This window comes from Staurois parvus, unplaced genomic scaffold (assembly GCF_062004578.1).
Source record: "Staurois parvus isolate SC_StPar_1 unplaced genomic scaffold, SC_StPar_1.0 ptg000037l, whole genome shotgun sequence".
Taxonomy (NCBI): Eukaryota; Metazoa; Chordata; class Amphibia; order Anura; family Ranidae; genus Staurois; species Staurois parvus.
In genome coordinates this window covers 598,968-615,932 of record NW_028317833.1, presented here as the reverse complement: position 1 = coordinate 615,932, position 16,965 = coordinate 598,968, and the positions used below count along the sequence as shown (strand labels likewise).

The following is a 16,965-nucleotide window of genomic DNA, read 5'->3' as shown; positions in this document are numbered from 1 at the left end:
TTCATCCACCCCTCTGTCCCCCCCCCTGCTGCTCTTCATCCACCCCTCTGTCCGTCCCCCCCCCGCTGCTCTTCATCCACCCCTCTGTCCGTCCCCCCCTCGCTGCTCTTCATCCACCCGTCTGTCCCCGGCCTCGCTGCTCTTCATCCACCCGTCTGTCCCCCACCCCCGCTGCTCTTCATCCACCCGTCTGTCCCCCTGTCCTTCCCCTCCATCTCCCTCACTGCACCACATCCACCCCCTTGTCCTCCCGTGTCCCCCCCACTGCCCCCTCTTTCTTCCCCCACTGCTCCTTGTCCACTCCTCTGCCTCCCCCCTGTTACCAACTGCCCCCCCTCTAACTCCAATTGTCCATCCCTATGTTCCCCCCATTGCTCCTCTGTGTCCCCCATTGACCCTCTGTCCCCCAACTGCTCCTCGTCCACCTCTCTATCCCCTCCATCCACCCCCCAGTCCACCTCTCTATCTCCCCACTGCCTCCCTATCCTCCCTTCTGCCCCCCCACTGCCCCCCTGTCCACCCCTCTATCCACCAATTGCCCCATTTCCAGCTTTGCTCTGTGTATTCAGAATTCCCCGCCATGTCATGCCTCTTTCTATGCTTTCAGATAAAGATGACACAGTTGATAACTTTTATGGGGCTCTCAGGGTATGCCCGCCCCCCTGTCAAGGGCCCCCACATTGGTTCCTGGACTCACCCATTCCTCTTACAGTGGGAGCAGGAGGTGATTGGGGAACATCCTCTCCCTGATCCTTCTGTGGGTAATGAACCCCAAAGTCACTTGTATCACTTCCAGGATCACAGCTGTAATTTCCTGGCTGCTGCAGCTAATCAGTGGGGGGGACAGTGGGGGGCCAATAGACTTATAAATATAATAGGCTTTTAAAGGGTGATTTGTGGTGAATGTTTGGAGACCATAGATTTCTGTGATTTCCCAGGCGGATGCAGTTCTAAGGATGGACATGTTTGGTTTCTACTTACTCCATGCAGCCCCATCTTTTATATTTCACCAACAAATTGGGGATTTTATTGTGTTTGCACTAAAATCATTTTGTTGTATTTTTTTCCTGAAAATTTGGGTTTGATGAAATAGCCGAGCAAATATTGTGTGCCATAAAAAGTGCGACTGCTGCCTCTTCTTTCTTCAGGGTCTCTGCTTTCAGAGAATAGAGAGCTGATTGGTGGGTTTCCAGTCATTCATAGTAAACAATGGCGGCTGATGCAATCTTTCATGCCGCACAATATTTGCTCGGCTGTTCATCAAATGCGTATTTCCAGGAACAAATACAATGAATCTTAGTGACACCAACACAATATTTCTCCTCATTGTTGGGAAGATAGAAAAGATGATGTGATGAGCAAATAGATACCAAACGTGTCAAAGCTGAAAATTGTGCTGAATGGGGGCCCTGGGAGGGGAGACACAAACCTGAAGCCCAGGAGCCACAAGAAGGTCTGATCAGAAACTACGGTGTCACTGGTCACCTGTAATGGCGGCTAATCTTCTCCGTGTTCAGACGGCGTGCAGCTTACATGGAAAACATACAACCCCCCCCCCCCCCCCCCCCCTGTCTTCTTGCACTCTTCTTTTAGAACTGCCGAATCTAACCGGCACCTGAACACGCCGAGAAGATGGCCGCCATCACCGGGGACCCGGGACCATCGCTGGACACATGGTTGGATGGTGGCTTTGGAGGATTTACTGCTGGTTCTGCCTGGCAGCTTCACAGATTCATCAACTGTTTACTGTCCTGCACGGCTCTTCACTACTTGTCTGTTCTATAAGATGGGAAGATTGGAAGTGCTGCTGCCTCCTGTCACTTGTTCCACTTTGTAAGGAGGATTTCTGACTGGATCTATAAGTAGAGTGGAGCCGCCCGGCAATATTCTACACTTTACACTGGGTTCAGGCATCATCGCACAAATGCAGTCTCTGACAGTCTCCCGTACCTTGTATTATGTCTGACAGTCTCCTGTGCTCGTGGATTGTAAGCTCCATGGAGCAGGGCCCTCCCAACCCTCTTGTATTGATCTGCATTGTCTCCCCCTTTATATTGTAAAGCGCTGAGCACACTGTTGGTGCGATATTCCTGTATAATATCTGCAGTCTCTGACCCTCTCCCGTACTGTGTCTGCGGTCTCTGAGCCTCTCCCGTACTGTGTCTGCGGTCTCTGAGCCTCTCCCGTACTGTGTCTGCGGTCTCTGAGCCTCTCCCGTACACTGTCTGCGGTCTCTGGCCCTCTCCCGTACTGTGTCTGCGGTCTCTGGCCCTCTCCCGTACTGTGTCTGCGGTCTCTGGCCCTCTCCCGTACTGTGTCTGCGGTCTCTGACCCTCTCCCGTACTGTGTCTGCGGTCTCTGACCCTCTCCCGTACTGTGTCTGCGGTCTCTGACCCTCTCCTGTAGTAAGTGCCTGCGGTCTCTGGCCCTCTCCCGTACTGTGTCTGCGGTCTCTGGCCCTCTCCCGTACTGTGTCTGCGGTCTCTGACCCTCTCCCGTACTGTGTCTGCGGTCTCTGACCCTCTCCCGTACTGTGTCTGCGGTCTCTGACCCTCTCCCGTACTGTGTCTGCGGTCTCTGACCCTCTCCCGTACTGTGTCTGCGGTCTCTGACCCTCTCCCGTACTGTGTCTGCGGTCTCTGACCCTCTCCCGTACTGTGTCTGCGGTCTCTGACCCTCTCCCGTACTGTGTCTGCGGTCTCTGACCCTCTCCCGTACTGTGTCTGCGGTCTCTGACCCTCTCCCGTACTGTGTCTGCGGTCTCTGACCCTCTCCCGTACTGTGTCTGCGGTCTCTGACCCTCTCCCGTACACTGTCTGCGGTCTCTGACCCTCTCCCGTAGTAAGTGCCTGCGGTCTCTGACCCTCTCCCGTACACTGTCTGCGGTCTCTGACCCTCTCCTGTAGTAAGTGCCTGCTAGGTATAGAATAGAGGGACTTTTTTCGTATCTGGCGCACAGGCCGATTTGCACCACATGCTGGAGCCACATTTATTGATGGTAAAATGAAAGGCCTTCCTTCTTCAGCAAGTAAGTGTGAGGAGAGAGCAGCTCGGTCTTCAGGAAATAGCAGCAAAACAGTGGCAGCTTCAGGCTGGCAGCTTCCATCATTATCACCAGTGCAGCCAGCAGTGCAGAGCAAAGGCAGCGGTCAATCTGCAGGCATCGGCGCATGGATGGCTCGCCGGCAGGAGTCAGCGCATGGATGGCTTGCCGGCAGGAGTCGGCGCAGAGATGGATCGCCGGCAGGAGTCGGCGCAGAGATGGATCGCCGGCAGGAGTCGGCGCAGAGATGGATCGCCGGCAGGAGTCGGCGCAGAGATGGATCGCCGGCAGGAGTCGGCGCAGAGATGGATCGCCGGCAGGAGTCTGCACACACAAATCTCACAAGGTACAGGGAGTTGTAACATACGTGTAAGATTTGAGTGGATAGGATATGATCAGTGGCAATATGTAATCATAACCTTAGGGACATTCCATTGTCATTAAGGATGTATTCAGTCCTTGTCATTGGGGGAAATGAGGTTCTCACAGCGGTCATCAATTGGCTTCTGAAAAGCCCGGCTTCCTGGACGTGACGCCTACAGTGCTAAATAAGGTTTTGTCACCTTCTGGGGACACCAGTTTAGGAGGAAGTGGCTCCAGACATTCCGGCTTCATGACAGCAGGGAGCTAAAGGTATATCCATCCAACAAAAGGGGAATGTTTCATCTCATAAAAGCTAAAATATTAGTTGCAGAGAGATGAACATACTCCCTTCTGTTTGGGCACTCAGTAGGCTACACAGACACCTAAAAACCATATTTGTGTCCTTTGGTAGAATGCCAGGACAATGCAGGGAATGGTTAGGTGGTGCTGGAGTGTGACAGTTGAACAGTGATTGGTACTGTCCCGATCGGACTGATGCGCTGGTGTCAGAAATCCAATCCCCGACTTGGTGTTTCAAGCCGGTCTTGGTCCGATTGAACTTGGGCAGCTCAGCACCCTGAACATCCTGTGGGCGGGTACAGGAACACCCCCCCATGGTCAACTGGCCGAGGACCAATGTCCCACCTACGTCCATATCCCCATAAATGGGGTACCCGGGCATTGGGACATTTGCGATTCGTACAGTGCTGGTTCGATCGACCAACAGATTGCTGATTCTCTGCCTTGCTCCAGTCGCAGAGTAAATCCTGGTAACGTTTTATTCCCTTTTATTTTATAGTAATTAGTCATTTGTGTGTCTTCTATTTTTTTGTATTTCTGTAACTTTTTATGCTTTGCACATATTTTATGCTCCGCCCACTTTGGGAAATTAAATCTTAAAATTAATTAGTGACTTCTGTGTATTTAAGCACGGGCTCATATCTCCGGAGATTAGATTGGAGAGATTACATTAGGTTAGATTGCATGGATTAGATTGGAAAGATCACATTAGATTAGATTGCATGGATTAGATTGGATTGTATTTTAGTGCCTTCAAGCTCATTGCCAATCTGTATGCAATTGCACTGCATGTGGGCAGATTGTATGCAGATTGCAAAGGTAACAGATCTGCCAGACGGAGATCTGTGTGTGGGGTGTCTCAACAGACCGTTCTGCGGATAAACTGTTGGGTGGTGGCAGGCTACCTTTTGTGGTGTGTGGACAGTGGAAGAGTGATTAACACCGGGGTTCAAGCTGTAGGATAGCTGGAGGAATCCTAGAAGGGTGTTGATTGCTAGGCTGCTCCTCAACCCTTAGTGTGCACCAGATTGTATATAAGATTTGTATCTGCCTGTGTGTGGTCAGCCATCTGGATTGGAGTAGAGTCTCCCTCCGGTGGTGGCCAAAGGTAGTGCGGGCTGTGGAAGTACATCACGGATGATCTTCTACACGGTTTTATATATTCAAAGTTAAGTCCCCTTTATTCCCTCTTACCCCAAGTCACGGCCGCACATGTGCACCTCGGTAAGCTAGTTGCTGTGGGTGTGTGTGGGGGACACGTGACAGATTGGTTGTGACAGAAGTTAACAGTGCACCCCTCCCCCATGCAATGCCCTGCTGTTGCCCATGATGAATTGTACAGTCAGCAGCCAAATGTCGTCATCCTCCTCATTGCACAGTACAGGGGGGGTTTGGACCACAGCCCCTGTATTGTGTGAGTGTTCCTGATAGGACAGTGAGATGCTTCCTCCATGGCTACATTCACACCAGCGTTTAGGGCCTGGGAATATTGTAGCAGCAGTTCCTCCTGTGGCCCTCAGGTGCGGTTGTGGCCCCGTTCCCTATAATTACAGGTCACTGGTGGCCTACATTTTGTTTTGAGGTTGACTCTGGGTGCGGTCAAGGGTAGGCTATACGGGGCCCCGTCAGGTAGGCTATACGGGCCCCATCAGGTAGGCTATACGGGGCCCCATGATTTCTGGTCACATTGTAATGACGGAGTGATCTCCCACCTAGAGATCCAGATGGAGGTGATTGGGGAGATCCTGCACCCATAGTGGATCTGTGGTCTGTACAGAGGAGCCTCCTTATCACACTTCTCAGGGAGACAACAGGCAGGTTTACAATACAAAAATGAACACTGGAGTGTTTGATAGGAAAAAGACAAACATTGTAAAGACTCCATTGAAGGTGTCACTTGAATCCCTCGTACAGAACTACTCCCCACCAATGAGATGTTTCCCTTTCTTGCATTGGCCCATGTCCCACCTGGCACTGCCCATCTCCTTACACCCGTTCTTTCACAATTCCTTGCCTATTAGTCTGGAAAATTCATTGATTTTCGGGTCACAAAGCCGTCCATGCAGGACATGTCTGCATAGAGCTCCGCTCGCCCTGGACTCCCACGGCCACTTCCAGCCCTGACCCAGTGATCCCGACATGAACCCCTGGCCATATTTAACCTCCCGCACACCTGACCACCGCGGGCATGGGACACAGGAGGGCTCAACTAAAGCCTAAGGCCAAATCTATAAAGTAAGGTCCTGGTGTAGGCCTCCTCCAAGATGGCGACCGCTCCTTCCCTCCAGCAGCCTGAGTCCCGCTAGTGCACACAGACCCAGCTGGCTTCCACAGTGGAGGGGGAGTCTGACACCGATTCAGGGATCACCCATCCCCCTGGCAACACCCTCTGAAATCCCTTACTCACACTTGCTGCAGCTTAGCAAAGCCCTTCAGCAAACATCTGATCCAATCACAAACAAGCTTTCCAGGAAATTAGGGAATTGGGGAACCGCAGCGCGACCCTTGAACCTCGGATGGATGATCTCCTTACTGTCGCAGCTAAACACTCTGACATGTTAGATGCCCTTCAAGAAGAAAATCTCACATTGCAGTCTAGGTTGGAAGATTCCATAATAGAGCCCGCTGCTCCAAGCTTCACATTCGAGGCCTGCTGGTGTCCATAGTGGATCTCCATTCGACTATTACAGCACTCTTCCAAGAACTTGCCCCATCCGTTCCTATAGAGAGACTGGAGATGGATGGAATTCATAGGGAGTTAGTCCCACGTAGACTGGAGATGGATAGAATTCATAGGGCGTTAGTCCCACGTAGACTGGAGATGGATGGAATTCATAGGGAGTTAGTCCCACGTGGACAAGAGATGGATAGTGTTCATAGGGCGTTAGTCCCACGTAGACTGGAGATGGATGGAAATCATAGGGCGTTAGTCCCACGTAGACTGGAAATGGATGGAATTCATAGGGTGTTGGTCCCACATAGATGGATGAAATTCATAGAGCGTTAGTCCCACATAGACCAGATGGTCCTCCCCGCGATATAATAGCGAAATTAAATTTTTCTTTTTCACACTAAAGAACAGATGATGGCAGCAGCACGTTTTAAAGAAGGCTTCATATTTTCAAGGCCACACTTTTCAAATCTTCCAGGACTTGGCTTCCTACACAATCTCCAAATGCCATGCTCTGAAACCCCACCTACTGATCCTGCAGCAGCACCATATACAGTGAAGGAAATGTGTATTTGCTCCCCTCTGATGTTGAATGTTCGCCCCTCACACAGAAATGATCGGTCTAACAATGGAATGTTCGGTGTAACACTGAGAGACAGAATACAACAACAAATCAGCAGAAATGCGTCTAACAAATGATGACTGATCTGCATGTTCATGAGGGAAAGAAGGATTTGATCCCCTTCACAAAGCATGACTTAGTACTTAGTGGCAAATCCCTTGTTGGCAATCACAGGTCAGACATTTCCTGGAGTTGGCCCCCAGGTTCGCACACATCTCAGGAGGGATTTTGGCCCACTCCTCTTGGCAGATCTTCTCCAAGTCATTAAGGTTTGGTGGCTGACGTTTGGCAACTCGAACATTCAGCTCCCTCCACAGATTTTCAATCGGATGAAGGTCTGGAGATTGGCTAGGCCACTCCAGGACCTTAATGTGCTTCTTCTTGAGCCGCTCCTTTGTTGCCTTGGCCGTGTGTTTTGGGTCATTGTCATTCTGAAACACCCATCCACGACCCATTTTCAATGCCCTGGCTGAGGGAAGAAGGTTCTCACCCAAGATTTGATGGTACATTGCCCCATCCATTGTCCCTTTGATGTGGTGCAGTTTTCCTGTCCCCTTAGCAGAAAAACACCCCCAAAGCAGAATGTTTCCACCATGTCTCAGTTGGGATGGTGTTCTTGGGGTCATAGGCAGCATTCCTCCTCCAAACACGGTGAGTTGAGTTGATGCCAAAGAGCTGGATTTTGCTCTCATCTGACCACAACACTTCCCACCAGTCCTCCTCGGCATCATTCAGATGTTCAGTGGCAGACTTCAGATGGGCCTGGACATGTGCTTTCTTGAGCAGAGGGACCTTGCGGGCACTGCAGGATTTCAGTCCTTGTCGGCGTAGTGTGTTACCAATTGTTTTCTTGGTGACTGTGGTCCCAGCTGCCTGGAGATCATTGACAAGATCCTCACGTGTAGTTCTGGGATGATTCCTCACTGTTCTCATGATCATTGACACTCCACGAGGGGAGATCTTGCATGGTGCACCAGACCTAGGGAGACTGACACTTGTTTTGTGTTTCTTCCATTTGTGAATGATTGTACCAACTGTTGTCACCTTCTCACCAAGCTGCTTGGCCTTAGTTTGGTAGCCCAGTCCAGCCTTGTGTAGGTCTACCATCTTGTCCCTGACCTCCTTGGACAGCTCTTTGGTCTTTGACATGGTGGAGAGTTTGGAATCTGATGGTTTGATTGCTCCTGAGGACAGGTGTCTTTTATACAGGGAACATAATGAGATTAGCAGCACTCCCTTTAAGAGACTGCTTCTAATCCCAGCTTGTTACCTGTATGAAAGACACCTGGGAGCCAGAAATCCTGCTGAATACTAGGGGATCAAATCCTTCTTTCCCTCATGAACATGCAGATCAGTCATCATTTGTTAGACGCATTTCTGCTGAATTTGTTGCTATTCTGTCTCAGTGTTACAATACACCGAACATTCGATTTTTTTAGACCGATCATTTCTTTGTGAGGGGAGAACATTCAACATCAGCAGGGGAGCAAATATGCATTTCCTTCACTGTAACATCGCTGGGGTTTCCCTTTCTCATCAGCTTTTCTCACCAGGGCACCCACTACACCTGTAAATCTCCCCTCATAGAACTCCTCCTTGCTTATTAGCCCAATGCTACTTCCTCTTCAACCACACGCACCGGACTCCTTCCTTCCCAATATTTATCCATCCTTGCGCTCTCCCACAGCTCGTCGCCTTAGCTCATTGTTACCCATAATGCCTATACCTTGCCAGGTTAAACAACATCACCGTCCTTTTGGATGACATCTCTATTTGTTGGCTGTGGTGATCCTTGAGGTTGTCCACTGTAACCCAGCACTACGCCAATACTCCCACTACTCATATCCACATAAGCTATTCTCCCGGATTGATCACATCTTTCTCAGTCGGTTCTTCTCCAAATCTCATCATCAACCATACTTCCTATCTCATGGTCCGACCATAATGCAGTTCTCACCACTCTTTCCTCCCTGGTCCCCTCCCCTACTCACACCTGGTACATTAAACACCGTATTCTAGCCCATCCGGAACACAGCCTAGTTATTCACCAGGCCCTCTGTGACGGGAGTGACTTTTGGGGGTGGGGGGACCGCTTGGTCAGCTCATGTCCCCCTCATTATGTTTAACCCACCCTGTGCCTGTTAAGGGGTACAGGGTGTGAATGTGAATGTCCCAGTATTGTGTATAGTGTGTGTTCCTTTGTCCCTGCCATGTGGTTGCCCGTTGTCTACTGCCATGTGTCCATTCCTTTGTTCTGGACCACATGGCTGTCCATTGTTTGTTTGCCATGTGTTCCCCCCCCCCCATGGTGCTGTGTCTTCCTGTCCAGCCAACTATTATGGGATGTACTGTTTGTGTATTGGTGTGGGGGTTGGTCAATGTCCTTTGCCACATGGTTGCATCCCATTGTTCTGTGTCTGGTTGGATGGGGAGGGGTGATGAGGTGTTTCCTGCCTATACTGTAGCCCTTCCCACTGAGAGGGTGGGCTGATGATGTATTTCCTGTTCCTGGTTGTTTCCCCGCCCTCTGTATAAAACATGTTGTTTGTGTACAATAAAAGTATTTGGCTTCCTGTTGTAAGAGCTGGGTGCTGTCTTTTTTTTCCTGAGGGATTTCAGGGTGTGGTCCGTGGATGGTGTTCGGACAGGGAAAGTTGTGCTATAACGGAAAAACTCAGTGCGGTCTGGGTTCCGGTTCCGTTACACCCTCAGACTACATAACCCTCAATGCTACAGAGGATACAATGCCTATAACACCCTTGGAGGCCCATAAACTGGTTATACGGGGGTCTGCATCAGCCAAGCCTCTTATAATCAAAGAGAAGAAACTTCAACATAAACACCTTGACAACACCTTTCAAAAGGCCTCCTTCGCCTTTCAATCCCATCCTACCCCAGCCTCTAGAAAAGCTTTTGACAAAGCATGTTTAGAATTAGATTTGTTCTTTACTGAGTCAGCAGAAAAATCCCTACATCATACTCTCTCAGCCCCCCAGATCGCCAACTTGGACAAACCTATTTCATCCACGGAAATTCTGACAGCCATTAAATCCCTTAAGCCCAGTAAATGTCCCAGGCCTGACAGCCTCTATCATGTACCTGGTGATGGAGGCCAATGGAGAGAGGGCTTCCTTTGAGGCTAAGTTCCAGACTCCCCTGAGAGTGGGACAGCGGGAGTCTGGCCCAAAGATACACAGTTCACCTGTAGGAGTGCTGGTTGGTGGTCCACTCAGAAGCACAGCTGGTGCACGGAGATAGGTCTGCGCCAGTGCATAGTATTTAAGTCCTTCTGGGATTTAGATGTTTACTGGGTAGTCGGTTCAAGTCAAGGTCAGGCACCAGGTGGGAATCAGAGCATAGTCAGATGGGATAGCCAAGGTCATACACAGAGGAGAGAGAGTATCTGTAAGCCAAGCTGAGGTCAGATCAGGGGTAAGGCAGAGTAGACAGGTCCAGGAGAAAGCTGAGTCGGTAACAGGAAATCACATGTCAGAATCACAGGAAACAGGAACAGGGCACGGGGAGCTAGATCATCCAGCAGCTAGAGGAAGTGATGAGCCTACTTTATAAAGGCAGTCAGGCACCAAACTGAGGCTGATGTGTACTTCTGCAGCCATGCAGAGTACTGGCAGAAATGCCAGATCTTCCAGAACTTCTGCCGTGGGCAGGACCCTGACAGCCTCTTGGCCACCTACTACAAAACATTTTCTGACTTTCTAACCCCCATTATGTCGTCCGCCTTCAACTCCCTTTCCGCTCCTTGACTACTTCTATCTCTATGATCCCCAAACCCCAAGCTGACCATTCCTGTTGGTCCAATTTTCGTCTTCTATCAGTCCTTAATCTCGATATGAAAATTTTGGCAAAAATCCTCTCCAGCCGTCTTAACGAGATTATTGGTTCCCTAATTCATAAGGACCAAGTAGGGTTTATACCCCTTCATCAAGCAGGTGATAATATACGTTGTGCAATTTTATTAGCTCACACAGCTCCTCCTCACCAAATCCACTCTTGTTTCTTATCCCTTGACATTCGTAAAGCCTTTGACACGGTCTTCTGGCCTTACCTCCACTTTGCTCTACGCAAATGAGGCTTTGGTTTGCATTTCTTAAGATTGATCTCCTCCCTTTACACTGAACCCAGAGCATACGTTCAGTATGCTGGCTTCAGATTTGACTTATTCCCTATTTCTTGAGGCACTCTTCAAGGGTACCCCCTTTCCCCTCTACTTTTTGCCCTAGCTATAGAGCCTTTAGCCATCCTTATCCAATCAGACTCTAATATCAAAGGCATTGAATTAGGGGGAATCCATCAAACTCTGCCTTTTCACAGATGATGTCTTGCTCTTCATGACATCTCCCCTGATCTCAGCCCCGGATCTTCTACAGTTGTTAGGCCAATTCAGCCGTGTCTCGGGCCTGGAAGTCAATTCACATAAATCTACCACACTGAATGTCTCCCTCCCTCCAAGACCAACTACAACCTGTATTTCCCTTCTCCTGGTCCTCCCACTTCATCCCATTTCTCGGGATCAAATTTACAGCAAACCCAAAAAACCTATATAGTGCAAATAACCCGCCCATGCTTTCCCACCTCACTTCTCTTATGAACGAATGGTTACCATTACCCATTTCCTGGCTAGGTTGTATTACAACCATTATAATGATCATCCTACCAAAAATACTTTACATCTTTAGGGTTCTCCCCATCCCAGTTCCTGCTTATTTCCTCTGCATCTTACAACGTCGAGTATCTTCCTATGTCTGGAATAAACCCCATCTTCCTAAGAATACTTTTCACCCATAAACTGAAAGGTGGCCTGGGCTTACCTAACTTTCAAGCTTATGCGGCTCACCTCCACAAATATCACGCCACTAAAGAAACCCACCCCCCATCGGTGTCACTGGAATCCATTGACTGACCCTCTCGTTGGCTAACCTTTTATGGTTACACTCCTGCCAATGTCACAACCTTCTTAATCCGATCACTCACCACTACCTAGCTATTTGGGACAGACTCAAGACACATTACCTTTTTCAGTCCCCTCACAACCCTATGCTGTCCTTTCATAACCCTGCTTTCTGCCCAGCTTGGTCCTCCCCCTCCTCCTTTGTTGCCTGGTCTTCCGCTGGCCTACTCCCAGGTACACAACCTACTATCTTCATCCAAAATAACATGGTTTCAGTCCCTTCGAGACATGGCCTCCCTGCCTTCAGAACTCTTTTGCCACCTACAGATAACACTTTCTTTTGTACTTTCCTCCCCTTTTATGAAAGAACCTGTAAAACAGTCCCACATAGAGGCTTTATCTCTCTGTATAGTCAACTCCTTGAACTGACACTCTACTTCACATCCCTATATCATTAAGTGGGAGAGAGACCTTGGCCTCACTCTAGACCCGGCCTCCTGGTCCACCATTTGGGCATCTACCAAGTCACCCTCACAAAACGTAGTGGCCCGAGAGACCAATTACAAGGTCTTTACTAGATGGAACTTGGTCTCCGCTAGGATCTTTCAATTCTTACCCCACTACTCTCCTCTTTGTTTGAGAGGTTGCAACTCCTCGGGATCCCTCATACATATCTGGTGGGAATTCCCTGTGGTACATACCTTTTTGGGCTGAAATATTTCAAGTCCTCTCAAAGCTGTTTGATACTCCTATCTCACCAGATCCAGCAGAAACCCTTGAACATTTCCTACTGACAGTTCCAATTTTTCAATTGCCACAGCAGCCAAACAGACCAATGCAAAGGCATGGAAAACTCCCTCAATCGGCACACTGGCTACTCGCAACCGTGTCATGTAAGCCATGATTCATGCCAAAATTGAAGCCACTGTGCTAGACAGAATACCTAAATTTGAAGCCTTGTGGAACCTTTGGATAATCCACCGCTTACCCCCTAACTTTGATTGTACTTTACGTCCATAGCCCCCCATAATCTAACTGATAAGATATCGACCAAACCTTCTCTTGTTTGACCTAGCCTACCCTAGGGATGGCCTTTCTCCTCTTACTCCCCACCGCCCCTCCATATTTCCTTCATATAACAGATCTTTTTTTTTTTTTTCTCCCCTTCTCTTTCCCTTCCTTTACTTTCTTCTTTCTTGCCCTTTTCTACAGTTGGCCCCTCCTGGCCACTCTCCCCTGGCATGTCCTTCAGCTCAATTGTGGTGCCTTTCCTCCAGAGTACACACTATGACCCAGGCCATCTCTACTTCCTCCTTGACCCATCCCAAGCACAAGTGACCTCTCATTGCCACTGCCCTGGATTTGTAACATGTAAGGTCCTGCTAGATGCTTCTATGCAGTTATTCCTGACTGGACATAAGATGATATACTGAGCTTCCAGCGAACGGGACGCATGTTACACTATTTTAGCTTGTAATGGTTTGTTACTATTTGACTTGAGCTCAACCAGCTTGTCGGTTGTCTTGTTGTACCTGTTGTATCAGCTTATCTTTTCTGCTGTAACTACCTAAGTGACTTATACAACTTTGCTGATGACTTGTTCAGGCCACCATGTTTTTTTATAATAAAATTTTTGAACAAGAAAATGAATTGGCTTTCAAATTTCACCTCCAATTGAATATGTATTTTAGTCTGCATTGTTGGGTTTTTAGATGCACTTGCCGAATGTACCTGCAAATCTGAACCCGAGTATCTTCACCCATCGCAATGCAGCACAATGCTCTGAATGAGAACAAAGAATGAGATTCTGCTGTAGAATATTGTATTTTACCAGCCAATGGGAATATTCTAGTGTTCTCCATAAAATACAAACATTTAGATATGTACAATGTTGTAGATATACTTTCTATATATTAGATTCATTTAAAGGGTAACTCCACATTTGTGCAGCAAAAATGACAAATGCAAAAATAACACACAATTGCTACACAATCCATATTGTAAGTGAATGTTATTAAATGATTTTTCCTGTTCAATCTGCAGCGCTGTAATTTTCTGTAAAATTCAATGCAATATGGCAACCTGGAGGCGTTCTATAAACAGCTGGTGTACTGAACACCCCCCAGAAATGTCATTTCCTGCTGCTGTGATTGGGTCACTGATTTTCCCAGAAGTCTGCACTAAACTCAAATTGTAGGCATCCTCTTGTACAAAGATTGTATTTCTGGTGTGATACTCCCAAGGATTAATCACTTCTAAAGGGATGCAGACTTTCCTCTATTAGAACACTGCAGGGGCATCAACTAAATCCTAAAAATGTCACCTCCATTCACATCCACTTTACACATTGACATAGACAAACCGCTTTATTCTTCAGCGCAGAAACAGGTTGGAATCTGCAAGAAAGTTTGGTAAAATCCCAGCAATGTACATTGATCATTCAGATTATTTTCTCAACAAAAATGCAGTTACTCTTTAAAATGAGAGTTAAATAGGAAGTAACTTTATTTAGACCTTTTATACAGAATTCTGACTTGTATTTATCTTTTTCCTATACAGGTGGATTGAGGAACCAAGTTTTTGGCCAAGTTGCTCTTTATAAGTACAACTGATCTACGTGGGAAATGAGCCATATGGGAGTCTTAGGTGACTGAAAGTCTTTATTGCAGTTCACTGGAGGATTCACACGGGATACAAGACATATCAGTGCTCTTATTGTTTGGGATCCTCTTCAACATTGATCCATCCTCAGAGGACAACAGGAGAGAAGTCATTTCAGTATTCTGGAAGTGAAAAGTCCAACCCCTGTACACATAAGACGAGTCATTTTAAAAGTTGCTTCTTTGGAAAGTGACAGGTTTTACAATGATGGCAAAATGCATCACACAGCAGGAGACGGACACTGGTGAGAAACCATTTCAGTGTTCTGAATGTGACAAAGCATTTATAGTGAAGGCAGATCTGATCAGACACCAGAGGGGCCACACTGGTGAGAAACTATTTCAGTGTTCTGAATGTGACAAACCTTTTACATCAAAGAGTAATGTTATAAAACACAAGAAGATTCACACCGGAGAGAAGCCATATGAGTGTTCTGAATGTGACAAAGCATTTATAGTGAAGGCAGATCTGATCAGACACCAGAGGGGCCACACTGGAGAGAAGTCATATCAGCGTTCTGAATGTGACAAAACTTTTAAACATAAGGAAGGTCTTAAAATACACAAGATGATTCACACTGAAGAGAAACCATTTCAGTGCTCCAAATGTGACACAGCTTTTCTACAGAAGGCACAGCTAAATGAACACCAGAGGGTTCATGCTGGAGAGAAGCCATATCAGTGTTCTGAATGTGATAAATCTTTTGCACAGAAAGCTAATCTTATCTCACACCAACAGATTCACACTGGGGAGAAGCCGTATCAGTGTTCTGAATGTGATAAAGCTTTTGCACATAAGGAAAGTCTTCTCTCACACCATCTTGCCAAGTCTTGGAGTCCTAGGGGGGAACGTTCTTTCCATATTCTTTTGAATATTGATACATCATCAGTGATGCTTGAGGGTTCCAGCTAATCCTACCTTGTCCACATCTCCCATTATACAATCCACCTCCCCTTTGATGGTTCACGACTTATTTTAACATTCCACATCCTTCCTTGGATGACATCTTTACAGTCAGGTCTTCAGCTGGGACACCAGACAAGGAGAAGTCTTTGTTCAGTGAGAAAGCAACTTCCTAAGCTGGCATAAGCCTTCCAACAGTGAGTTGCTGCAGTTTTTTGGGATGAACTTGACAGTACCACTTAAACCCAGCTGGTCCCATGTGTGTTCCATCCAGTTTTGTGGCAAGTCTAAGGGATCCTATCAGGTGAAGATTGGATGTCTTTGTTATCTTATTTCTCTGTCCAGCTATTGCTCCTCTCCATAGACATATCACACAGGACAACTACAAGAGATCTGATCTTACAAAGTGCTGAGTGTGCGGTCATATTCCTACAGTTGGGTTCTCTTTATTGACTGAGTGGACAGATCTATTTTTTTTTTTAAAGTTTGTGACAAACAATATTTGATCCTAGAAATGTTAGTGTTGGCCGTAAAGTGTAACTACAGCAAAATCAATGATGACATAAATGCTAATCTCTAATTACCACTTTAGTCCTCGGGACTTTCTGCCTAAACCCCTCGAGCCCCTGAGAGGTTTTTTTTCCCCCCATTTTTGTCAATGTCCCAGTTCTGCGTATTTTATCTTTAGCATTTGTAGTCTACCCAAATGTATTATACTTCAGTGTTTTGGGGGACAAATAGGGCTTTTATTCAGTAGATTTGAATGCTTACTTTTATATTTTTATTTCATTGGCTTTTATTAGTAATAAATTGTAATTTGAAAAAAAAATAAAACCTTTCCCTGTAATTTTTCCCAATGCAGTGTTAAGGTCATTTGTGCTTCCCCAAATATTTAATTTCAAAATATAATCAACAAAGTCTGCTGATTAAAAATGATTTCACATTAGTGGATTGTTTATGTAATTATCCACATTGTACTTTAGGAGAGTTTTATTCCCCTTGTGTTCTATACTTTGTGTATAGAAATCCCTCAGCGCAATAAACCTCCTACAATTCCACAACATGGAAACCGTAAATCAAAATACAAAATGCAGCGCAGCAATATAAACTCCAATGGTGCTAATAATACAAATGAACATATATGAATAGTGAGAACAGAAATGGTGTTTGTGACAATAAATATGTGCTACACCCAATATCTTCACAATGCAGACACATAAATAATCACAGACTTGCACATAACAGTGCTGAAATAAACAGAAATACCAAATAAAATGTACTCAATAGTGAACTGTCCCATTTTTAAATCTCAGATATCTTCACATGTGCTTGTGCAGTATGTCTCCTATATATCGTGATCCAAATACACCGGCAACAAGTGTCTCATAAATAAAATCTCCAAACATTGGTGAATGTTCCCTTTAAATCCGCTGTACTCCAAGTGGATCAGTGTAATCACACTACTGCATACACGTGTCCGGTGCTCCCGTGTC

General features: G+C 46.9%; 2 protein-coding genes across 2 annotated transcripts in view; one reads left to right on the top strand and one right to left on the bottom strand.

The window, feature by feature from the left end:
- The window catches only part of LOC149470595 (uncharacterized), a 90,126-nt gene extending 73,797 nt beyond the window's left edge, over positions 1-16,329 (top strand). The window contains exon 2 of the mRNA XM_089662162.1: positions 14,468-16,329. Coding sequence (XP_089518288.1) covers positions 14,774-15,481 — 708 coding nt within the window. The 5' untranslated portion in view covers positions 14,468-14,773 and the 3' untranslated portion in view covers positions 15,482-16,329. The remainder of the gene's footprint in view (positions 1-14,467) is intronic.
- The window catches only part of LOC149470594 (uncharacterized), an 81,108-nt gene that overhangs the window by 19,658 nt on the left and 44,485 nt on the right, over positions 1-16,965 (bottom strand). The window lies entirely within an intron of this gene.